General features: G+C 38.4%; 1 protein-coding gene across 6 annotated transcripts in view; it reads left to right on the top strand.

Moving 5' to 3' along the window:
- ZBTB46 (zinc finger and BTB domain containing 46) overlaps positions 1-26,450 on the top strand; it is an 80,917-nt gene that overhangs the window by 6,559 nt on the left and 47,908 nt on the right. For all 6 annotated transcript variants that reach the window (XM_059713169.1, XM_059713170.1, XM_059713168.1 and 3 more), the window contains exons 2-3: positions 2,212-2,339; positions 16,336-17,305. In XM_059713169.1, the coding sequence (XP_059569152.1) occupies positions 16,369-17,305 (937 nt within the window). In that variant the 5' untranslated portion in view covers positions 2,212-2,339; positions 16,336-16,368. The remainder of the gene's footprint in view (positions 1-2,211; positions 2,340-16,335; positions 17,306-26,450) is intronic.

Genomic DNA, 26,450 nt, shown 5'->3' with positions numbered 1-26,450 from the left:
TCATATTTTGTCTCATTCCTTCTCCTGCTTCTGCAGAATTTTTTTCAACACCATACTTCTGTTTTTCACTTAACAGGAGAAAGAAATGAGTTCTCTCCTTCTCTTTTACAAATTAGTCCTGGGAACTTTATTGAACATCCCACAGCTATCGTGCAAACTAAATAGCCGGGAGCAATTAAGAAAATTGAGGAAATCTCACTCTTCAGGGGAAAAAACCCAGTGAGATGTGCCTGCTGGTCTTTGCCCTGCTTCTTGCAGCTTCCTTCATGTTGGTCTCTGGCTCGTGGCTGTTTGATAAGCATGCCTTGTGTTTGGAAAGTTATGCAGTCTGTGCCACTCAAAGAACTAGAAACATGATTTTCTTTTAAATGGATGCTTAGATCTTGCCAAAGTTAATGGCACTTGCTTAGATAAGCTTCTTGTTTGCCACAGGCAGTTGGATTTTTTTTTCAAGCCCTGATTTTATCCTAGCTGCATAACTCCAAGAGTATCTGGTTTTCAAGTCTAACCCTTTTTGGACATCACTGGACCTCAAGCATCCTATAAGGTATCCTACTTGTCAGATGCTTTACTTGTCAGTTCCGGCTTTTTCTCTGTGCCGCAAGCCAAGCTGTGTGAGAAGTGCTGGATCTGTTTTGTTAGTGCTACGTGCATGGATGGGGGAGCAGGGATCTGGAAGTTTGTGAGCTTCATGAGCAATGTTCCTATGGCACAATGGGTGGGGGCAGAGGGGGAAGAAGCTGATGAGAGAGGAAAGAAATGGGCAATGATAAAAAAAACCCTATGGGAAATGGATGAGAAGTGAAGTACAAAGGCAATGCAGAATGAAAGAATGAGGAGAAAATCCAGGGGTGGGGGGAATTGTTCTACATTGTATCCCACACTCATTGCTTTGAAGTTGAAAGGTAGAGATGGCCTAGGAGCTCCTGATGTCATACAAATTGATTTATTTACTGGGATGTGAGGGAGAATGCTTTCCAATGCATCAGCAGTGTTCTTGAGTGGAATATGGAGTTTCTGGTAATGTACCCCCCCCCCCCCCAATTTTGCATTGTGTAAAAATACTTCTAAATCTTTGTAAGGTGTTTTATTGTACCTTCTTTTATATCCTTATTATTTCTTCCTCAAATTTTCTCAACAGCAAGCTACGTTTTCTTTTAGTACCTTCATATAGCAATATTCCTCTGATTTATAATTTGGTCTAACTTGAAGATAGGGTGGTGTTACAGATTGGGGTTCGGTAGATCTGGGAATTGAGCCCAGGCCTCCTGCAGAATTGGACAAGTCACTTTAAGCTTTCTGTCACTTTATTTTAATTATCTCTAAAATGGAGTATTTATCTATCTCACACAAGTGATGCGAGATTAAGCTAATGTTAATTAAGCTTACTGAGGTGTGTTGCATTGCTGTTGCATTGCAGTTGCACTGAATTAAGTACATAAGGTTTTTATTTTAAATTGACTTTTTCTTATGTTGGGAGCATGTTGTATACTGGCACCCCCTCTTTCTCTGCTTCCTGCTCCCGCCAGGCTGATGAAAACACAGCTGTTTATGCTGTAGACTTGTTTTTTTTTCATTTTGTTTTGGTTTGTCTGATCATTATTTTAACTAGTGTATTTTATTGCTATAGTAGAGACAAACTTTTCTTTAGCAGCATTTTAAACTCTGGGAAGACAGCATCTATATGTAGCATAGATATTCTTTTGTATCTTGTTGGGGAAGCCACGGGGATGCTGTTTATTATTGTAAAGATTCAGTTCCTGTGTCAAAAAGATTTAGGAGGCTTGAGTTCAGTATTTGTTTTACAGTGACTTCTGCTGGCCATTTCTATTTAATCCTGTCATTAGTCAATTAAGTCTGGAATTAGTACTTTTAAAATTGCTCACTAACTTAACAAATAGCTAAAGTATATATTCCATGCCCATAATTTTAGACCCTTTTAGGCTTTTATGTAACTGTCCAGAAATAGTCCTCTGCATAAAATGGTAAATATAATAGTGTTTTAAATGATTTAACAATCATTGGTTTGATTTTTGTGTAATCTTTTAGTGGGCTATCCTTAAACAAACATAATTGCATTTTACTTACCAGGCAATTTACAGGCTTTGTTTTTTCTAATTGTTTGGAGACGTGTAGAAGTTACAGTACATGATGTGCAATTTCAAGCTAGAGTTAAGATTTTTTTTTTTCTTCTCTCCCTCCCAAATACAGGACGTTTGATGAACATTTCAAAGCTTATTACCAGGAACGATATTCCTCTGTTCATTAAAACATGTATTATTCTACCGTGACACATCGTGGCATTTATCTTTACTAACGGAAAACATTCTCAACTATTGGTAAGTTCTGAACATTTAAAGATTTACTACTTTATATGGTAAAGGAAAGGAGGAGAGGAATTGGAATTGCTGCTTTTAAGACTTCCAGTTCTATGTATAATTTGACTTTATATTGGTAACAAAGATTAATTTAAAAACCTTTGGCTACTCTGCTGCTTATCTCTTGTTTTTGGGCACCTTCATTAGTCCTGATCTGTCTCCTCTATTATTTGAGTAGAGGAGGCACAGGGAGGGCAAGAATGTCACAGAACTCAAAACGAGAAAAACCTAGGAGTGCTGCAAAGCAGGGAAGATATGAACTTCATCGCTCTCGTTTTTCCTATTCTTTCTTGTTCAGTCTCCGTTCTGTGCAGCCTTGGATTCATGGTCAGAGAAGTACAATTGAGAATTTTTAGTAGTAATGGGATAGAAGACAATGTAAATGCAAATTACTTTTAAAATATAAAAACAGCTGTCGTTCATCAGCCTTAGAGTGGCTGAAAAGAGCATCCAAAAGAAGCCAACGGGAATGGAGAAGCTAGGATTGATGGTCTAAACCAGGTGGAAGTATTTATTTGAGTTTGTATAATTTACATATTTCTGAGAGAGCAATTACATTTCTCCTTGTTACTCTAATAGCAATTTGGCAGTTCTATAATAATGAAGTAATAAACTTTTAAAACTCCTGTATGCATTTCAAAAACTCTGTCTTAATTTATACATGCTAGTATTTTTTACACAGATAAATATGCCTTGGTGCCCTAGCATTAAGGAAACTAATATTATTTTCAACTGATCCCCTTTGCTAAGGGAGCTAGTCTGTGTACAGAATGTGGAGGTGGGGGGCATACTGAAAAAATCCTAGCCATAATGATAGTTTTAAAGGACCCAAACCAAACTTAAAGCAAGTTCTGGTAAGAAGTATTCAGTTTTAAATTTTAGGTGTTGAAAGTCAACTGAATAACATTTTTCATCCAAAATATTTTTATAGCAGAGAAATAAGCAGAATATGAAGTGTGTAGCACAACTCTCCAGGAAGAGTAAAGTCATAAGTAGAAACTTCTTCCTCCATGTAGCTGCTGTCACTCAAGACCACCTAGGGGGAAAAAAAATCTTAGTGGCTGAAACAGTATGGTAACCATTTCAAACTCCTTTTTCCCAAGTGTTTTACCAGTTCATGCATGGTACAGGTGGAAGCAATAACCTAACTGAATTGGATGACCTTGCCCACCTACTGACATGCTAGCTCTGAAGGTTTGCTAATAGTGTGGGTTTCAGTCATGCCTATATTGCTTAAACTTGGGTCTCCTTCAACTCCCACAACGTGAAGTGGGTCAGATCCTGGTGCCAGGATCTACTGCTACAAATTCAGGTAGATGATGCTAATTACATATTTGTAATCAGTTACTCTGTGGCTATTGGGAAGTGGTCTTAATGAATGTCTTTGGCCTCTCAATCTTGGTGACCCTTTCTTTTTTTCTTTCTTTCTTTTTAATTTTCCAGTGTTATAGTTTTTAAGTGTGGGACTAGAAACTGTCTGCCTTGATAGTGTCCTATTTAAATAGGAAATTACCCTAGCATTTGCTATTGTTACCTTTCCTGTCACTTTGGAGCCTATGATAACAAGGATCTCTAAGTACAGTGCTTTCAGAAGAGAGAAGCTCTTGAATATTAGATTTTTTAATAAATGTCTTGATTCAGATCTTATCCTCATAGCCAAATGTAGCTTTTGGCCCAGCTCACTTCCTCCTCAAGGATAGTCCCATTAAAGTCAAGATGTGCGGAGTCAGACCTGAGTTTCTGAAGAAGTTTTAAAAAAGTATCAGCGAGTACGGCAGTATCAAAAGTTAATGCTTGCAGATGCACAGAGGGACCCAGATAATACAAATTATTAGACATATTCTTGAACTGTTCGCAGAGAGGACAGTAATCCCTTTAAAAAGAAATTGGGAGTCTGACAGAAGTAAAAGGGGGTAAGTGGCAAGTTGAAATTTTACAGGCAAACCTGTCTTCCAGTTCTACATGTTCAGAGGATTGCGGGGTTGGGGGAGGAGGGAAGGAAAAGCATCCCGTCAGACAGAGATCACTTCTGTTTTATTATTGCTTTTACTTTGTGGTATTAATTTTTAAATTGATTATTAGAAGAACCTTATTAGACTTTGACAGCAATAAAGCTAAACCTCAGCTTAATAGTATTAAAGTACATAACTGAAAATGATGCATCAGAAATCTTGGCCTTTTCCATAATATTTCCTAGATCCAGGAGTCCAGCTCTAGGGCAGAAAAAAAAGATGCAAGGAGACATATAAGGGCAGGATTCATTTTGGCCCCTAATTTTAAATGTCTGCATTTTCTATGACTTAAGGGTCATTGTGGCATGCTGAAGTCTAGTTCTGAATAACAGCACAGGCTGAGAGATCTGATTTGCCCTAACTACAGACATTGTTCAGTCTTCCAGATTCCTCAAAATTCATTGTTTGCGATTTTGGTGACCCAGAGGACTTGTAAACTTACTTGCTTTTCTCTGCAACTGTTTACTGAAAGTTTTATGTACACTTAGCCTGGAAATATTGTGCAAAAGAAATTGGTATTCCTTTGAACTTAACAAACATGAGCAAACTGCATTAAGCACATCCCAGTACTTCTGTCCCTCCCCTTCTCAAAGACATCCATACAAAAATCCTTTACTTTTGGAAAGGGAACACTTCCAGTCCCAAAGTGAGTAGCAAAAAGAGCAGCTCTGCTGGGGATCATCATTCCTCAACACCTTAATTCTGCTGCTTTTTTCTGATCAGCCATATATAAAATATAACCCAGGCACAGACACAATCCTCTTCTGTTGCTGAGATTTACCTGTTTGTTCTGTTCTCCAGCTGCATTTGCAGCAGTGAAAATCACACCTGTTCCTGGCTCCCTGTACATACCACTTTTCCAGGATCCAGGTGAACTGGCAGGCATACTGTGTTCTCTGCAAGTGGAAGAATTGCTTGATTCTGTGTACTAGAGTTCTGCTGCACAGGAATCTTAAAAATGCTAGAATGCCAGTCCAGTGGCGGCAGGGACATAGGCAGGAGCATGGGGAAAATAGAAATGTGGGGTTCATTCATTAAATCTTGCATGATACATCTTTGCATTGAATTTGGCTTCTCTTTTAATATGTTATACCTTGGTATCTGTGAACAACAGACTTCATTTTTTTTGGTCTGAGTTCCACTTAATTCCCCCGCTCTCCCAACAAGGGATCGTGGAGTGGTAGGTGGTGGTTCTTGTGGAGAAGACAGCATATCCTAAGTAGTTTTTATGATAGCTTGTTCTTATACTAAGGGTAAAGACCCTTCTAGTAACTTAATCAGAGTAAAACTAAATACCAGAAATTTAAGTGACTTTTCATCCTGAAAGAGACTTAAGAATATCTTTCTCCTGGATTTTGATTTCAGTTTATCAGAAAAGCTAAATCTTTTTTTGTTGTTGTTGTTGCTGTTTTTATTCTGAGCAAAGGGAATTAAGTACCTCAGAACTTATTTTTGTCTCCAAGGTTTCCCAAGGGACTGTTCTGTAGACTTGATCTGCAAACTGCATTTTCACTTTGTCTCTTTTTGTTGGTGTTGAAGCAGTTCCCTGTTTTAGATGGAACAAACTGCTTGTGCCCCTTCATTGTGTTAGGGATTCTTCAATTTTATTAGGACTGTTCCTCTGTCCTGAGGGTATACCTGCCTGCCCAAGTATTATAGGTCTTGCATTATCAATAAAAAGGCTTTTTTTTAAATGCCAGCAGTATTATACTTTTAACACAGTGGAGGTAAATGTGTGGAGTTGCAGCTGTAAACCTATTTTGCAGGTGTTAATTTAATCTGGAAAGAAAACACTCTCAAAATAAACAAAGCTAAGTATAGGCCACTTCATGTTGTTACAACATTTAAGGTAAAAGGAAAATGTTACCATTTTTTCCCCCAAGGTCTGACTGTAAACCTTACATTGAACACTGCTTCTGTCAAACCTCTAGTGCCTTTGTTAGTTGGTGGTTTAAAACGCAGTATGAAATCTAGAATGTGTACTTTAGGTAGTTGGCAGTGATATAAACTGTAGTGAAAATAAGGCCTGTATTGTCTAGCGTAGTCCGTTAGAAGATGTACATTAGTGAAGCCCATTCTAGTAAAAAAAACAAACAAACCCCCAAAAAACCTCAAGTAAGTAATTTTGAGATTTCTAGTTAAGAGTACTATGTAATTAGTTCCATATTCGCATTATGATACCTTAACAGGAGGTTAAGTAGCCAGGTTAATATACTGAAGTCTTGCAGCTCTGATTCTGTTGTTTGGTTTCATAGAAGGTAACTACTGGCATACCAAACAGCGCTCTCTTTTGGAAAAATTAAAAATAAGGTCCTCTTTTACATGTTTTAAGTCTACACTGAATGTTACTGTCTGCATGTAGTCAGGCTGTATTTTGTTTGTTAAAGAACTAAAGGAGATCATTTTAATAGGCTGTTCATCAGCTAATGTGGCTGACTTTGTTTTATTATATATCAGGGATTTACATATGGCAAGTACTTCTATCAACAATATTTGTTTACTCCAGCAGTAGTTTAGATTTGTATTTGTAATATCTAGTTTCAGACTCAAGCAGGAAAGACCTGGGCATTGTCAGTCTGAGCTATAAATCAGAGTAGCCAATGTGCTTATACTGTATCTGCTGAGGCTGAAGAGTTGATGGTAGTGTTGCATTCAAGTGTTTTTGTTTAAAGCATTTCTCTAGTTTTCTGTGTTAATTTTATGAATATGCTTTTAATAGCATGGAGTTGCTATTTGTGAATTGACTTGTACAAAAACCATGTTCAGCTTTCAGTTTGTTTTGAGAGATCTGTCAGGTTCTCTACAGATGAGTTTTCATGGTTCACTGGCCTCTTGGAAGGCTGTGTTGTGGCAACCTTCCTTTATCAGGAGACCCGATTCTTCTCCCTCTGGAGTCTGTCATAAGAGCACCTAGATCAATCAGAGGAATGTTTGGTTTCAGAGACTGGGGGTGCTGTCTCTTAGTCCTTTTGTGCCCTAGAAAATGACATGCTATATGTCATCCCCCTCCTCCCCCCTCTGCCACTTTCCAACCCGGTTTCTAATATGACAGAGGAAAGCTGTAGCAAATGAACTTTTAAAATTAAGCCTAATAAACCACTAAACCCATTGAACAGCATATCTAATGCATGTAATCTAAGTGATTGCAGATAGGTTTACCCTGGCTTTTTAAAACTTTTTTTTTCCATTCAGGTTATTTTGCCAAGTAATATATTCACTTCCAAAATTAGTATTTAAAAAGGATATGAATAACCTAATCTCAATAGAATCTGTCAAATCGTAGACACCACAATGCTTGCATCTTCTCACAGTACATGTTCTGCAATGAAAGTTTCACTTCAAGAATGCCAGAATATGCAGCTATTACATGGGTATATCATACTGACAGGGCTGGAAAATTTACCACTTTAGAGTTTTGAGGATTTTTTTTTTCCTTGGGATGTAACTTTCTACAATCAGAGCATGAGTCTGGTTCACCCTAGTGGTCAAAGTTATTAGTAATTTCAGTTAAAACTTCCATTTCCTGGACCAGCAGGAGACTGGTAGTCACAATAGGTTATGCCCATCTCTGAAGTAGGGGTCAATGGGGGAGCCCTTTTATTCTGCAAAGTATTGTGACCAGGTCTGTGCTACAGATATTTGACAAGCTGTTTGACAGACATAGCCCATTAGCCAGTAGAGCTATGTCGGCACAATCCCTGCTGTGAGTGCACTTGTGCTGACAAGAAGGCTTCTGCCACCTTAGTTGTGTTGTTCCAGAAGGCAGGGTAACTCTACTGACAAAAAAAAAACCCCACAACAAAACCCACCCAACCTTTTCTTGTTTGCATGCACTGTGCCTTCCTGAGGGATTGTAGCCAGTGCAGCTGTGCCAGTATGCTATAACAGCACAGGCTCTGTAGTGTAGTGTAGACAAACCCTGTAACTGGGAACTTGTGTTCACTGCAGTGTAATGGGATATACTGTAAGTATTGCTCCTAATTCGGCTCTAGTGCATGGATGTGTGAATCTGTCAGTTTATCAGTCTATTTATTCATTTATTTCCTACTTAAATGGTGCTTTAAAGTTAAGCTAACTGGCCCACCTGGGGAGGGGAGAGAAGAGGAGAGGAGGCTGGGTTGAAGCTTGCCCCCATGCTTGAGGTAGGAATACAGTCGAGATTTAGCTGTTCTCTGCCGCTAATACAATACGCTAATTCTGCCATTTGAGTGTTGCATTGTTACTGTTCTCACTCATGCAAGGTGGGCTTGAGGAGTTGACTCAAATGCAGATCGCTTAAGCTAATGCTAAATCAGGACAAATGTTGGATTGTTCATTGCTATCGTGTGCCACTGTGGTGGAAAGTGGGACTGCTGCCTGGGTTGATTTTGCAGTGGTGAGATTCAGCTCTTTTTTTCCTGTTCATATCACTATGTTAATGGTGATGTTTTAAAAGTATTTCCTCTGTCATTCCTTTGAGGATACTCTGGGCACTATACATTATGAGCCCAGTGGATGCTTTCTGAACAGCAAATTGTACATTTACATTGAAATGTATTTTTTCCCCCTGAAATCTATAAGAGGACAGGGCAGGTTGGCACCCCAGAGACCAACTGATCCAGAAAGTAGGCGACAGCCTACTTCGTCAGACATTAGAAATCTTCAAACGAGTAGGTATTACAACTAGGTTATTGAAGCAAGACTCCCTGGAGTTAAGGAGGAATACAGGGCAGCACAAAGGTTGTAAGATTTATGTAACTAAAATAATTCTAGTAATATTGTCAATAATATATTAAGTGGAGAATGCCATTTGAGTGTATTAATAATGGTGATAGAATGTGGCTGCTAAAAGGCATAGATCATGAAGCATTATAGATCTTATTTTCTTTTTTGTAGCTCTGTGGAGTATTGTAATCTAAAACCAGAATTATCCTATTTTTGGTATACAGTCTGTGGTCTGAGATGGGCTAATTTTTAAGTCTTGTATTCTTCCAAAGCTTGGCAGCTCTTCATATCTTTCATGCTTTCTCTTGCATTTTCAATGTACTTCTGTGCATCTTGCCATGAAGGTAACTTTATTGCTGTTTAGATAGTAGATCCTGTTTAGTTACTGAAGATTAATGCCCCAGTTTTTAAGGACCATATGTTTATGCTTAACTTCTTACACACAGACTTCAGTGGAACTAACAATGTGTAAATGCAAATACAAATGGAAAGCTGTCAGGATTTGGGGCCACATGAGCAAAAGATGATGTCTTTTCAGAGATTTAAAATCGTTGGATAGCTTAAATATTAAAAATAGGTACTCTTTTGACAGACTCTTTATATTCGACTTTACAGATTCTGAGCGTATTAGGTACTGTCTTTTGATTCCGAGCCCAAATAAACTCTGAATACATGAGGGACATTTTTAAAAGTTTGGACTAGGTTTACGCCACCAAAGTGGAGTTAGTGCATGGATTGATGCTAATCTATCAGATAGAAAACACTTAAAAGTTTGTTCCTAACTGAGATGTGAATTATAATATCCTGACACCATATCTGTCTAACTTGCTTTAGCTGTTAATGGCTTTGTTCATGCTTCTTATTGCTATTCAGTCCTTTTAGGAGCTATGCTACATTTAAACACTGAGTGAAATTTAGACCTAAATAAGTTGATTTGGCATTAAGATCTCATATGGAGTATTGGAAAACTTTGATAAGCTCAGGTTTAAATATGTTCTTCTAAGTGAGAATCCATCTATATAAAAAAATTACTTCACCGTCAAATATTCTTTTATGGAGTTCTCCCTTTAGTTGATTTTCTGTGAAAATTGTTCTGTTAATAGAGAGGTATCTGGTTACCAGGACAGAAAAACAAAGACTTAACATCACAAAGCTGTGTGTAGAATTAGGACACAGGAGAGCAGCGTTTTGAAGCTTCCTGAATTTTTTTTAACTACTAGCAAATTGCCTTAAATTTTAACTTGGATTAATTCCCTTGTGATCGTTGACCTTAAACAGGCGCTTTGGCTTGAAATGGGTAGACAAAAAACTAATTAATTCTTCTGAATTTGAGGCATATTTAGTTTTCTTCCCCCAAAGACTTCACATATTAAAAAAAAAAAAAAAAAGTATAATGGTACTGCAAACATTGTAAATATAGATTTCATAGACATTAGGGCTGGAAGGGACCTCGGAAGATCATCGAGTCCAGCCCCCTGCCCAAAGGGCAGGAAGTCAGCTGGGGTCATAGGATCCTAGCAAGATAAGCATCCAGTTTGCTCTTGAAGGTGTTCAATGTGGGCGCTTGAACCACCTCCGGTGGCAGGCTGTTCCAGACCTTGGGGGCTCAGACAGTAAAGAAATTCTTCCTTATGTCCAGCCTGAATATAGAACAGTGAACATAGGTTGGCATATATGGTGACAGGTAGATCAAGATGTGCATATAGCAGTGTTTCTGTCAGACTGGAAGATGTTAAATTTTATTGATCAAATAGAGTACAAGTTGCCATTGCTTATGTATCTGAAGGTGACATAATATGGCCGGCTGTCATTGCAGTGGCCACTAGTCCTTATAATTGGTACCTCTTTTAAAACAAGTTTGCAAAGCGAGGAAAATAGTTTTGTATTTCATTGTGGCAATAGCTTTCTTTAGAAAAGCCTTCCAGAAGTTTGTGCAAAGACTTATTACCAGACTCGCTTGTAAAAAACAAACAAACAAACAAAGAAACAAAACCAAAAAACAGCGAGAGAGAGAGAGAGAGAGAGAGAGAGATACTTTCTTACCACTGGAAGGAAAGCTGGTATCTGCTTTTACACATTCTTTTTAGCAATTTCAGTGGTTGGGTAATTTTTCTTAGGGCCATCTTACCTTTTTCCCTCATGCAGATGAACCTAAGAAGATAAAAAGACTAGAAAATGTTCAGTATGCATCACATCTTTTTGCATCATTCAAGCTATGCTGCTTTACTTTCAAGGGCTTTCATGCACTCTGCAGCCTATCACTTCTCATCCTGTATCAAGCCATCAGGATCCCAATCTGTGCCTGATGTGGGCTGTGGAAACTGGCATCTAGTTCAGCTTCCAAAGAAAGCACTTGTATGCATTCTCCCCTGCTTCGGAGAAGCTCCCCATAAGTAGCCCTGCAAGTAGAAAGTTGCTTTGCTATCATTCAGTATCCCGCTCCCTAAAACTCTTCTGTGATGCCAACAAAAACCCTAGATGATGTATAGGCCGCTTGTGTGCCTTATTCTGAAAAATACTGTCTTGATTCCCTTTCATCTGTTTCCATCTGTTCCCTCTTGTTTCAAACTTGGGCCATAAGTTCTTTGAGGCGGGGACAATCTTTTTGCTCTGTTTGTACAATGCTGGGGCATTGGATTCCTGGCCTATGACTAGAGCTCCTATATGCTGCATATTAACACACATTTATATTTATTTGCAGTAAGCCTCCTCCCAAAGAAATTGCGCCTGGTTTCCAACACTCTTACCACTTATGTACTTAATATTTGAGTAGCTCCTAGAATAGGAACAGAATAATTTGAACATCTCCATGGTTTGTTGCTGTTTCCCACTCCAGACTGGCGTGAACTGCCTGTAGCCTGCCTGAGGATGCCACAGCTACTTTTGCTTGCTCCTCTTTGTTTGGTGCAGTGTTCCTGTCAGCCCTTCACCTTGCAGGGCCTGATTCCACAGAGTCTGCCCTAAGAAACTTTAGTGAGGAAGTGGTTTTACCCTTCAGAATGTATCCTCCCATCTTCTGCTCTTTTTCAGTACTGTCAGAAATATGGTCAAACAAGGCAGGATGCTTTCCTATTAGTGTCCTTGTGTTCATTCTTCTTGGCTTGCCCTGAGGGCATCTTCTGTCAAGGTCTTGGTTGGCTGGGAGAGAGGGCAGTGCTGTATCTTTTTGCGTCTAGAAACAGTGAAAATCACTGAGACACTCTCATTTGCTGAGGCTAGCACGTGCCATGTCTGTAAACAGCACAAGGCTAGTAGAACAGTTGAGTTTACCTGAATTACTGTAATATCAGAAAAGGACAATTTTAAAAGCCCTGCTTTAAAAAGGCAGTAAGGGATGATTAAGTATGTAATCAGTCTAGCAGAGATCCCTTCCAGCCCACATCTGTCTAGACATTTACGATGTTTCTATCACTGTGGCTCTTCTCTTGGAAGATAACTCTAGCATTAAGGTACATCAGAAAGGTCCAACAGAGTAATCAGCAGACAATAGACAAAGGAAAAACTTACATGTATCCAAATATAAGTAGTGACAGTGATCTTCTGTATCAAATGGCAGGAGAATTACCTGAGTTCCAAATAGAAAGTATTGAAGAAGAAATCAGAGTAGCTGTTACTACTTAAGACTCCTCAAGACTGGTGAAGATATGAATTACTATCAATAAAATATTTCTGTAGCAAATTGTGAAGGGAAGGCATCTCGTACCATGGGGGAGAACTTTTAAACCATTTTCCAGACAGGTACAAAAAAAAATGCTCCCTTTCATACTGATTTTGATATCAGAATGGCAACACAAAAGGGAAAAGTTGGACTCTTTTAAGCCTTCATAACTATATTGTGAAGGGTTTGGGTTTTTTTTGGGAGGGGTTGCATCTTCCTCAGAAGCTTTCGTAATGACAGCCATTGAAGATGGGATAGATGATGAACAACTTAATTTATTCTGTGTGACAATTCCCCTTTGTTTTGTAAAAATAGATGCAGTAGCCTCTAGCCTACCTGTCCTCCTCCCTGAAAAGGACTCCCCAAGAGCTTTCTTGTACAGAACTCAAAGGAACTATTAAGCTGTGGCAGCTGTGTTCAAATCACCGATTGGATAATTTCTAGCCTGGATACCTCCAACAAGTATTTTTCCTCTGCAAGATGAAATACTTAAGAATTAATTTTCCAGTGCTCTCACATTTTGGTTTTCATCTGATCCTTGTCTGTACAATTTCAATCAAATTGGTTTTCAATGGAATTTCAACACACGTATATTTGAGGACTGCAGGGTAGATTTCCATAATCAGCAGGTAATGTCATCCAGGTATTTTACAGGTACTTAGGATTAGTCCTCTGCCTGTTGGCTTAAAAAAGACTAGGTTGTGCCTTATTCCAGAGGATGAGAATCTCTAGGTTTGGCTTCTCCAAATGGAGTTCAGTTATTATAAAAAAATATGCCACTAAAGTTCTGTCTGTTCAAGGATTCATCCTTCCGTGGGGGAAACTAGTCCCTTCCAAAGATCCTTAGTGGAAGGTGATCTAACAAAGTTAGTCGTTGCTTCAAGAAGGTGAAAACCTCTGTTCCCACATACTGTACCTAAATGATCCTATGGAGACAAGTAGTACATGAGACAGTAGATGTCCTGAGTTGTCAGGAAGATCCTTCAGAAAGAGAGGGTATAACTATTTGGTTCATGTCCTTTTCTCTTCTTTATTATAATTATTATAATGAAAGTATTGGGTTGCAGTTAAAACATCCTGCTCTCCAAGATGATTAATAATCGGACAATAATATCATGTGTATTTCAAGGGGAATTCTCCCTCCACTCTCCTCCCCAATCGAACACAATTTTCATCTTTTACTTTTTGTCATGAATGCTTCTATGGGTGTATGTTTGTTGGAGGTGGAAATTGAGACAACCATGACTTACAAGGCACATGGATATTATAGCAAATATAGTATAACAGTTCAGATTTTAAGAGGCAGAGGAACTTTAAAAAGTTAAAGAAACTGTCTGTGTTGATTTTTTGGGGCCATGTATCTCTAATGTTGTTAAGCCTTTGCACAGTACTGATGACTCTTCTTTATATGAGGTTAGGTCTGCCTGATCAAAGTCCAGTCATAAAGCCAGGCTTGTTCCCTTCTAGAAAAACTGTCTGGAGCAGATGGGTCTTTATTTTAAATAGGTGACTGAAAGTTAATCCAGCTTTCTGAAAATGTCCTTATTTCTCCAGCTTCTCTCTTAAAAAATATGATTGTGAATATCAAGTTCTTCTGTATCGTGTTATCTGGAGTCATTTCATGTGCATTTGGTAGATGAATGCAAACTGTCAGTTAGATGCCTACCTGGCGTCTGGTATATAATTATGTATAGCTATGCAAATTTAGTCATGTGTACACAATTCTAAAAAAATCTTTAAATGGCTGTTTCATATTGTTTGTTTGAGTCTAATACCCACACATTGTTATGTCAAAGTTCAGTTTCTGAATGCAATTAGGAAATATGCTTTATTCTGTAATAGAGCATCCCATGGGCTCAGGACTTTGCCTGTTAAGGTCTCACTGCTCGAACAGCACTTTAGAATAATATTTTGTTACAGTGGGCTCCAAACAGAAGCATAAAGACAGGCAGAATCTCTGGTGGAGAGTCTAGCATTATGGAATTGCACACACGGAGGAGATTGTGAAACTAGCTCATATGGAAGTGAGGTATTGGCACAAATTACAAGCCTGTCCTGACTGCAAGCTTCATGTGCATTGTTTTGTTTTTTTAGGCCCGGATTAAACCTAAATTAGAAGGCTTTTTACGTGAGTGGTAGGACTTTTTAATGAGCATTATGTCAACAAAGAAGCATCTTGAGACATTAGCAGGTTTATTCTCCTTTAACTCATAGCATCATCAGAAGTAAATTAAGTTGCATCTGGTTTAAATTTAAATTATTTAATATATGGAAATTACATGTGTATTGTGCCTACACTTTAGTGGCCTATAAAAACTTAAATATTAATTTATCATTTTGCTGCTTTGTATTCTTTGAATTTTATTCTATCTGCAATATGGGGAAAATGATTAAATTTTAGTTAAGGCTAAAATGTTTATTTTAAAACTTTCTTCTAAATAAATAAACTTGATTGAGAACTTAAGAGGCAATGAAAACATCTTTTGGCAATAACTGTATGTTTAGCTTTAAAAAACAAACAAGCCCTAAGACATTGGGGCCTGCATATTTGGGTGTTTGTTGGGCTGAATGCAACACCACTCCTTGGAGGTTCCTATTGCAGGGCTTCTGAAGAGTGGGGAAAGCCCAGTATATCTTCATCAGTTTTAATGTGTTGCCTACAGCTTCCATCATAGAACTGCCTTTAGGTATGTGACCATAGGATCTGATGAACAAAGGTGTTTTACTGATCCATGTTTGAGAGAGGGGGGAGGTATTTAGATATGTAGAGAATAACCTCTTCAGTTCAAAAGGGACACTTAATGAGGAAATGGTACACTAATCCTGTCCTATGTTATAATGCTAAAAATGTCTTGATCTCACAGAAAAGAAGTTAAAGTTCAGGCAAAATAGCTTCCTAGCCTTTGTATGTTACTGATTCATTCTATTGGGTGGGAATTTGAAGCTTTCTGAAATGTGGTCTCCAATCTGTCTATTGTTCTTCTGACACCTGACAGCGTTTATAGCCCCACAGCACCAATATAGCAAGAAAAATAGCTAGTTTCAATTGGCTTTTACTGTTTGAGGATTTAAACTATTCAGTGTGCTATACATAATACTTTTTCCCTGCGGAACTACTGCCACAGAATGCTATTTGGTATTTTGCATCTATCACTGTAGTTTTATTTCTAGTCTTTTTTTTTAACCAAACCTTAAATGGTAAAAACTGACAGGCATTTTACCAAGGCAGTTTCAGTAATTTAGTGGCACATTTCTACAATAATCCTATGATAATTTGAAGTATGGTCTCCGGTATGTAATGTCTCGTTGAGACACTACTGCCTTTCAGAGCATTGAACTTCTGTTTTGATGTCTCTTAATAATGTGAATTATTTGAATAACTGGTAAGGAAAATGCATCATATTAGGAGTGCACAATCTACGGTAAGCAATAAATTGTGTTTTGCTTATAGACGAATCCTTGGAGACTATTTAGTTCCATGCAGTTTATTTTTCATAGAAGTATTGTGTATAAAATAAGTCTTTTAAATTTGCACCGTATTTGAGTATAACACTTTCACTCCCTCCCGCCCCCCTCCAAACAGGATCTGTGGAAAAGGAAACGGAACGATTCCCAAATGAATAACCGAAAGGAAGATATGGAGATTGCCTCCCATTACCGTCATCTACTTCGTGAGCTCAATGAGCAGAGACAACACGGCATCCTCTGTGATGTTTGCATTATAGTGGAAGGGAAGATCTTCAAGGCTCATAAAAATGTTTTGCTCGGGAGTAGTCGGTATTTCAAGACGCTGTACTGCCAGGTGCAGAAGACATCCGACCAGGCAACAGTCACTCATTTAGACATTGTAACCGCACAGGGCTTTAAAGCAATCATTGACTTCATGTATTCTGCACACCTAGCACTGACCAGCAGAAATGTCATTGAGGTCATGTCAGCTGCTAGCTATCTGCAAATGACTGATATTGTCCAAGCCTGTCACAATTTCATAAAAGCAGCTCTTGACATAAGCATAAAATCTGATGCCTCAGATGACCTTGTTGACTATGAACTTGGAGCTCCTTCCAGCAGTAGTACGGATGCTTTGATCTCAGCAGTCGTGGCTGGCAGGAGTATATCTCCATGGTTAGCTCGGAGAACGAGTCCAGCAAACTCCTCTGGAGATTCTGCCATCGCTAGCTGTCACGAAGGAGGGAGCAGTTATGGAAAAGAGGATCAGGAACCAAAAACTGATAGCCACGATGACATTTCATCCCAGTCTCTTTGGTCCAGTGACATGGGTTACGGGTCTCTACGTATCAAAGAGGAGCAGGTTTCACCGTCGCATTACGGAGGGAATGAATTACGTTCTGCCAAGGATAGTGCAATACAGAACGCTTTGTCGGAGCAAGGAGCAGGGGATGGCTGGCAGCCCACAGGACGCAGAAAGAACAGAAAAAATAAAGAAACTGTGCGTCACATTACTCAGCAAGTAGAGGATGACAGCAGGGCAAGCTCTCCCATGCCATCTTTTTTACCTGCCTCAGGATGGCCATACAACAGTCGTGACACAAGTAAGTCTTTTTATTTAATTTCCAGCAGCGAATGCTCTAGTAATGTTAATAGTCATCTTCATTGAAGTGCTGTCATTTCATAGTGGAACATAGGAGCTTTGTGTCTCTAGGTCGGTTACTCCTACTGTGCCTGGGTCGGTGGGAACCTGAAGTCAGAGCTCTCTGATAAGTGTTCATTTGTCTGCAAAATGAATCTGTAGTTTCAGTCTGCTCCTCAGGTGGCTGTAGAAGTTGTCAAAAATGTAATGTAATTAGCAGTCTTGGTGAGGTAAGATTTGACATGGCTTGCCCACCTGGTAGAATAACTGAGTCAGGTCAGTGCTGAGAACACTTCTTTTATAAGGAATGAATATCAGTTTCTCCTTTAAATACTGCCATTGAGCACTGGATAGACAAAGTTTAAGGGCAGTATAGTATCCATATTTTTTCTTTATATCAAACATCAGATGTAGCAAGCAGTTGGTAGCTTTAAGACTGGAACCCTCACATAATTTCATGGTTTAAACCTTCAGTTTTCTTATGAGTATTTCTAGTCTTTCAGTGGATGATTTTCAATATGTGGACAGGGAGGAAACACGTTCCTGAGCTCTTGAATTTTCAGCAACTATTCTTCTATTTTCAGAATAAGGTTGTCCAGCTATCTTTGTTAAGCACCTGTTATTTTAGACCAAAGGATGTTTACCTGGAAATGTTATGCCTTGGATTTTTTGAGAAGTTGGAGGGAGAGAGAGGTGTCTGCATGCCACTGAATTGCATGAAAACTGGATGTACAGCAACTTGTGCCTTTGTCAAAATCCCAGTGTCTGTCAACAGCTAAAAAAATTGTTCTACTTCATGCTGGGATGTAAAAGCAAAAAACAGAGGGGTTGTGTATGACTGCTTTTCAAAAATCTTGTAAGAAAGAGGTAAGAATGTTGAGGGTGGAGGGCAGGGGACTCTTTATTTCTGATGCTGTTTGAATTTGCACAGCGTGTTAACATGGTAGCTTTGGCTATTTGTGATTTGAAATTTGAGTGTTAAATGCCTTGACATCAAATTTTGTGAAACACGTGATACTTTTTAAATTTATTCTTTATTACCTTTATTTACCTTTATTTGTGCTGTAACAGTTTGATATGCCATCTTGATCATTCCAATAGCCCGGTAATGCAAATTATGCAAATATGCATTAATTATTCTGGTTCTAACTAACAGTGTCAAATGACTTTAATATTAAGATTAATCTCTAATAAATAGACCTTGGAGTCATAATCCTCAAACTTCAGGGTACTCTTCAATAAAGGCTCAAAGTTGACTGCCTGTGATACTATTCAAGCATAAATATTTCTTGCTCACACATCACCCTGTAAAAGTGACTCAAGCATTTATTCTATCCATGCAGTAGATGCTTTTTGGACAGCTTTAGAGTAAAATACATGTATATTTATTTGACTGACTACAAAAATAGGCTGCAGCACTAATAGTAGGAATAAGTTCATGGATCACTTTACAAGTACTATTTTTTAAAGCATAAGTCAAAGAATCGATAATAAAATAAGAGTTTCTACTGTTGGAATTAATATCTGTATCATTCAGTTCCTAATTGTTAAAGTACTGAACAATATTTAATTAAAAGAAATAGAGGTCTGTTCAGTTTCTTGGGGATGGGAAGGGGAAAGTTTCCAGTGCAGTGTTGTTTTAGTTGCTTCAATATGGATACTGTCAGATAGCTGAGACCCTGATGTGTTTTCTTATGTTGGCACCTACAGGCTTGAATTATTAATCCTTTTTTTAAAAATGAAACCTTGAAATATTTAATCTTTTCACCAGTTTGTATAAACCAGAAAGAGAAACTTGAAACAATTTTCACTTTTCCAAATTTCCAAATTAAATGACATGCTCAGAATAACAATTTATTTAACTAATGAGGATTGTCCATGCTAACGAGGATCTTCCCATATCATAGCTGCACCTTCTGAGCCCCATGGTCCCCAGCCTTGCTAGAGAAAGGGGATATGTGTGGGTGACCTGTGGTCTCTCCACCTTAGTAGGTAGGGAGATGACCCACTGGATATTTAATCCTGTTCTTTGTACTGTTGAAGAGTCATGCAGTCTTTTTTTTCAATGGGCCTAGTATTTGCTGCATGGGCAGACTCTGGATCCAGTGCCCTTTTCTATAGTTCTTTGGGTGCTTACTGGTACCCAACATCCATGCAGTGGCAAGATCAAACTTTATGTATTTAAGATAAAAAGTTGTTTTTTCTCTCTAGCCTGTACTTGTTCTTGGGTTGGTGGTGGTGTGGTGTCTTGTTTTTAAATGTCTGGATGCATCCTGTGTTTGGTATTTGAGCTGCTTGCCAACGGCAAGTTTTCCTCCTTTATCTAATTCCACAGATATTCTGAGTGACATTGAGTAGGCCACTCGTACAAGCTTACCTCTCACTTCTGATAAGGGGGAGAATGGGGAAAAAAGCCAATTTCGCTAACTGCTTCTCCCCCACATGTGGGGCTTTTTTGCATCTAATATTTCCCATCTCCAGCAGGTGGAAGCAACCCTCTTATTAGCTGCTAGATCTCCTTAGCTGCTAGGCATCTGCTTAAGTTAGTCATTGATGCTTTTACACTTCTTTAGGTTCTTGACTTTCATATTTAATCTAGAGTCCAAATGTAGACTAGAGATTTCACAAACATACAGACAGTTACCATCCATGAAGAAATAATAATCTGTATTAACAAGTGCTTGCAATATACAGGCAAGGAGTTTGAAGTGATGTTTAGCATGTATTATGTAAGATTTCCTTTAAAAATCTAGCTTTGCCTGCTGTGATTTAACAAGATATTTTTCTTTTTCAAACTGGCTTCACTTTTTTATGTATAATAATTACTTGTTGCTTTTGCCTGTTGGAAGTATCCTTCTCTACACTGTCCACAACAAAGGAGAAGTAATGCCTTGGCACTGAAGGGATTGGCACTTGATGTGTCATGGCAGTAGACACGTTAGAAATACCTGAGAAAAAACTATCTAAAACCTTTTTTTTTTTTTTTTTTTAATATTGTGAGGCTTGGTTACAATTTTTCCTATCCAGATGTAATAAGAAGCATTTTGAGACTTCAGGAAGTCTGATTTCAGAATAGTCGGGACAGTATTTTCAAAGTTTAATAGACCAAGGGTTACAACATGGACTCCCTGGTAGGTAGGCTGAAGGCTGACTGATGCATATTTTCCCCCCCTCCTCCAAGGCCATTAGTTCTTTTATAGACTAAAAAGCACCAATGACTCATGGTAGAATTGTGTAGGGTCATCACTTGGTGTTCCCCCCCAAATTTTCATGATACCACGAAGGAACTTAATTATATGGAGATCTTGCTTCATTCCCTGTCTCCTCAGTCCCTTTTAGTGCTGTATGATTGTTTAGGATGTTCTGCCCATAATTTTTCCTTCCTTTATACCTGGAATAAGTACTGCTGATTCCTTCCTTTATCTTTGTGTCTATTGATATCTAGAACAGTGTTTCTCTGCCAGGTTTTTTGGTACCCAGGGGAGCCGTGAAGCCCTTTTTAAGGGTGCAGTATAAGCACTGTTAGGTTTATACACCCACACAGGCTTTCACAAGATAAACTCAGAGGTTTCAAATAGGAATCCATAATGTCACAACCATTCTGACCCAAGTTCGTTGCAACGGAAGATTTACTCTCTTTTTCTGTAGTAAAAAAGAATGAGTAAACACAAAAAGCTGGCATTTTCTGAGGGGTATATTGTGCCTAAAACGGTTGAGAACTCTGCCTTGCATGTTCTTGTTCTGTGTTCATATTCCTAGCATATGCTATTTAGTGTCTGGGTTTGCAGTTATCCAGAGCAAAGGAGGATAGGGCTTGTGGGATATTGGTGCTCTGCTGTGAGAGATACAATAGGAGCACCACTTTCTTTGAAGAAAAGAAACTAGACAAACCAAGGATGGGGTATTTTTTTTATTTTATTTTTTATTTTTTTGGTATTAAAGCCAAGGAAAAAGAAATAAATCCCTCCATTCTTTCATTAAGAGGACTTCTGGACATGTGAAAAGATGTGTGCTCCTTTATCTTAAGTTTCTTTTCCGCCCAAATGTATTAAAATAGCAACTTCTGAAACCTGAGCGTTCCAATTGTGGGATCATCATCATAGAGCAACCAAATAGAAGCTTTTTAAAAAGATTTGCCTGGCTGGCTTAGTCTTTACTTTTTTTTTCATTTCAAACCCCTTAATATTACCAGACAACAAAAATGCTTTATCTTTGAACAGTTTTCTGTTTTCTGAGGGGTTTTTTCCCAAGGCGGCTGTTCAGTTAATGCTAGGAATATACCTTTTACAGGATTAAGGAGAGTCTGAGACTGAACTAAAGGATTTGATGGTATTAGAGGCTGGCCTCGTAGAGGTCAATTATCTTCACTAGAAGACCTGTTAGCCTTAAAGAACATGTGTTGCTTTTTACATATAATTGAAACTTTTTTCTCCGTGTGTGTGTGCACCTGTGTGCTAAGGAATTTATTAATGTTTTGCTAATACAGATCAACTTGGACATAGTAATTCTTATTCAAGAACTTATTTAAAAGGGAGTACTCCCTGTTATCTTTTCACTTTTTCCAACATTGAGCTTGGAATGATGTTGCTATGTCACATAGTCAGTGGCACAAAAACGAAAGATTTGTAAAAATAAAACTGAATAGTAGTTTTTAAAGACTCAAATTTTGGAACTTTTAATCAAGTTTCAATACCTAGTGCCCTTTGATTGAGAGAGAGAATTTACGCCCTTGAATGCAATAGCTGTATTATGAATAAATTTCTCTCATGCTTATATAAACCAAAAGCATTAATCCCATGGAAGTTAAAAGGAGATACATCTTCTTATGTAGGCTTCCAGATTCATCTGACATAACTGACCCATGTTTTGAAGATGGGCCTTGTGTTTTTCCTATCCATTCAGTATTAAAATGCTCTATAATTTTTCGACCCAAGAAACTCGGTTCCCCAGCTCAAATATTTTATGCTGTACAGTATTGTATTGGGAAATGGAGATGGTTCAAGCCTATTTTTCCCTGTCTGATTCAACACAGTCCTGCTGTCTGCCATGAGAGGCTGTCCACAAAGACTGAAGGGAAGTGGTATCATAAGATTCTCTTTCCTTTTCCCAGAAACCAAGCTCAAAAGAAAATTACTTGCTGGAGTTGTCTGTGAATAGCAGCTCATAATATTTTTATTATATATTGGGTTGTGCCAAAGGGATGGTTCTTGGATGGAGGCTGAGAGTCTCTGCTGCTCCCCTTCCACCCAACTTCAGGCTAGTGTTGGGCAAGAAGGTGTTTAGACCTAGCAGAGTGGGTCAGCTAGATGCACTCCAGGGAGGGGTTTTATTTGGGTTTTTTGTTTGTTTTTTTAAGAGCAAGTAAGAAGATAGATGATATGCAGAAGTATTTGTAAATTTGAGTAGCAAAACCAAGGGAAAATATGCAGCCTCTTAATCCTCCAACAGTCGCACAGAATGTTTCAGTGCTCTCAGGATACAGCAGCTACTTCACTATTAAATGTTTAGGGAGTAGAGGAGAAAATGCCTGTAGGCTATCAGAGCAGTGCAAGAATATGGTGTTACTTTTCAAACTGAAGTGTCAAGATGTCAACAAGCTACTTCCAGTTTCACATTATAAGCACCAAAGAAAAAACCTAGTGAAATCCAGTACTGTGCTTTTAAGGTGGTATTAATGGAGCTAAGACAGACTTGGCTCTGAAGGAAGATTTTTTTTCACATTAAGTGGGTTTTTTGACCAACACATTCCATCAGATTTCACTCTTTAGAATATTAAAATAGATTTTAATAAACAAACAAAATGAGCACCTCTTAAATGAGAGACATGTATATTTACTCTTGGAATAAAAGATTAGAGAAAACCCATGACATTTCTGCACAAAACTGGTAAAAGTCCAGCTACTATACCTCTAATACTAGAACAAGCAGAGTGAAAAATATACCTTTCAGGGGAAGGGGCAGGGCAAGGTGCCATGGGGGAGCCTAGCTGCTTAGTCTTGAGCTGTGATACTGGAAAGAGTTCCCTCTCCAGAGCAGTACGCTGAACCTCCTTGCAATTCAGCTACCCTGTAATATTTTTCTACTGAAAGTAAAGGCACTGCAATCCAGATGTTGGCAGATGACAATCAGCCATGTATCGTATCAATGGCAGGGAGAGTTGCTCATTCATTTCCCTTCTGTAGGGAAACTGCTGCACTGTAGGGATGGCACCACCATTGCAGGGTATCTTTTGTGGCTCTTTACCTAGCAGACAAAATAACCATCTGGCATCTTACCTAAGCAGACAGTATCTTGCCAACCGTGCATCTTTGCTGAAGTCTCAAGTCCAAATTTAGCAGCTGATGGACTTGTTTGTTGATGGCAAGTGCCTCCTTTTGTGCTTCAGAGCAGATACTGGCTCAAGGACATTTTCTTTCAATCTTGGCTTCAAGGCAGTATTTTTCTCTCCCTCCCCCAAAGCCCAGGCTCATAAGGGATATCAGACTGGGTACAGCCATGGTACTGCTGCTCAGCTCAATGAGAGAGGCAAGTTCTCACCTCTGTTGTATCAATCTACACGGTAGCAGGTTTATTTCCTTTATAGGCTCTCCCAAAACTGAAAACAAATGTAGGGCAAAAAAGGTGCAGCTTATGACTTCTTGGCCCCTTTTTTGCAACTTTCTCCCTCCTGGGACTTTAAATCGAGCTGTTGGCCTCATGAAACTCCCTTCGAGCCTTTACCCAGATGGTTTTGAGCACCCAAAGGTGGGGAAACAATCTCCTTGGTACCCATCACCACAGTCAGGAGTGTTAGCAAGACTCAAGTGGCATATATCCTTTGCACAGCCTTCTGTGAGGATAAATTGGCAATGAGACACCTACCCTGAGTTTCTCACCAAAGTGGAACTAGACTTCTGTTTCAGCTACACCACCAACCTTCCCGACTTCTTCCTAAAACCAAAGATAAACCAAAAGCAATTCAGGAAACGAGCCATTTATTTGTAACATTAGATAAGGCTATGAAAGGTCTGGCTGGCTGTACCTAAAAATGGTGCTTGAGCACGGTGATCCAAAACAGGTGGTTCTGGCAGAATTGGAATCCAGTCATATTCTGCACTTTATTTGAGGGATGAATAATACCAAATTACTTAAGCCTTTTTGTAACTTGAACAAGGGCTTCAGAAATTTTACAAAGCAGAAATTTGTCAGATTTACAAAAGATCTCTCTATAGCCAAGGGATGGAAATTCCTCTTTGCCTCCTTGAAACCTTAAGGCAGTGGTTCTCAACCTTTGTAGACTCAAAGTACCCCTCATTCATCTTGAAGCACCCATCAGAAAATGCCAGCACTTAATTTTCACGCATTTTTTTACTACAAAAAAATAATAGAGCAGTTTTTTCTGTTGTAGAGACCTTGGAAAGACCACAGCAGGTAAGAATGTTTCTGATAGGGTTGGCAAGCTGGTCATCTGACCAGTCAAAGATTAAAGCAATTTTACCGAAAAAACCCCTACATTTATTTGTAGCTTTCTTGGCTGAAAGTGATTTTTTTTTTTTTTTTTTATTGTCTGTTGACACATTTCTTAATGAAAAATGTGTACTTTCTCTGCATTATTTCAACCTGTTGGCAGTTTTTTACTATTTTTGACTGATATTTGACCAGTCAGTTGACCAAACTTTATTTTGACTGTCCAAATTACCTAACCTTAGTTTCTGATGCTTTGGATTCTTATTTGAAACCTCTGGGTTTCTTTTGAATCCTGTGTAGGTGGTTGCACTCTTAACAGTCTTATTTTTGAACAACACCCCCATCGTACCCTTAAAAGGATCTTTTGGCACCCCAGGGTGCTGGAATGCACTGGTTGAGAATCACTGCCTTAAGGTATATGCCCTGTTCATCTTTGGGACTCCTGCTACTTATGAAAATGCATGGGTATATGGCTATGTTGGCACTTAGTACAAGGATGAATTTCTAAACCTAGGTAACTTAATTATTCAGCTATTTCCAAAACTGTTATTTGAACTATACTCTTAAATGTTTGTGTATATATAACATGCATACCACAAGCTTTCAGTTATTGATCACATTAATCATCTGAACTAGGCATTGCTACTATATCATTCTGGGAATTCAGTGCACATAAAGGTTATTGCTGCTCACAAGCACTTGCAGTTGTTTTTATGGAGTGGAAGTCACTGGGTTGATACGTGATGCTGTTTTTGTGTCGCCTGTTATCTATTATGTAAAATGGTTTGTTCTACAATAAAAAGAAATTTTTTAGAATTTTTCATTTAGCTAGTAAGGGGGATAGTTGCATGCTTATTTGTAGCAAGTATTTAATAGCTAAATATAAGGATGTTATTTCATAAACTGTTCTTGTGATAATGAAGGTCAGCTCAATCAAGAAATACAACAGCTGAAGGCCACCTGTGGTGAATAAGGGATAAATGGCTAGAGGAAATGAGTGACTAAATTATATATCATACATATGGGCATTTTAAAAGGGGAAAAAAAATGAAACTAATTTTCAAGTCACTTTCCAGGCAGTACTGATTTGTTTTGATATTACCCGTCAATCATTGAATTTTGCTGGGCTTTTCCTTAAGTCTGCATACTCATCTACATGTACATGTTGATATTCTTTTTTATAAAGGAGAAAGGAAGAATCGCTTGGAAACTTAATACTTCACAATTTTTTTTATAAAAAGTAGTAAATTTGATCAGGTACAATTCCTTTTATTTATACAGGTATGTAGTAAACAGACCCAGGCAATTCATGCTTTTGGTGACTCATCCATTAATTGGCCCTCTTTGGTTCTAACTACTGTATATTAAAATCTGTTTTCAATAGATTGTTTTTTTGTTGCTGTTTTAGGAAATTGAGTTTACTACAAATTCATTTCTTAACCTTGGCATGCTTTCAGGTTTTTTTGAGAGAAGAATGGTATGGTTCCTATTGTGATATTTGGCAACATATTAGTCCACATTGTGGAGTAAGTGCCTTGGGTAATTAGAAGTAAAAATGTGAGCCGTGTTGGCTTAGGGTTCCTACCGTTCATATACGGTAGCTAATCATGTAAGCAGATTGTAAGAACTATTATTGCAAAACATATAATGTTCTAGCTTTA

This window comes from Alligator mississippiensis, chromosome 9, assembly GCF_030867095.1.
Source record: "Alligator mississippiensis isolate rAllMis1 chromosome 9, rAllMis1, whole genome shotgun sequence".
NCBI lineage: Eukaryota > Metazoa > Chordata > Crocodylia > Alligatoridae > Alligator > Alligator mississippiensis.
The sequence above is the reverse complement of the archived record's forward strand: the minus strand, read 5'-3'. Positions and strand labels throughout refer to the sequence as shown.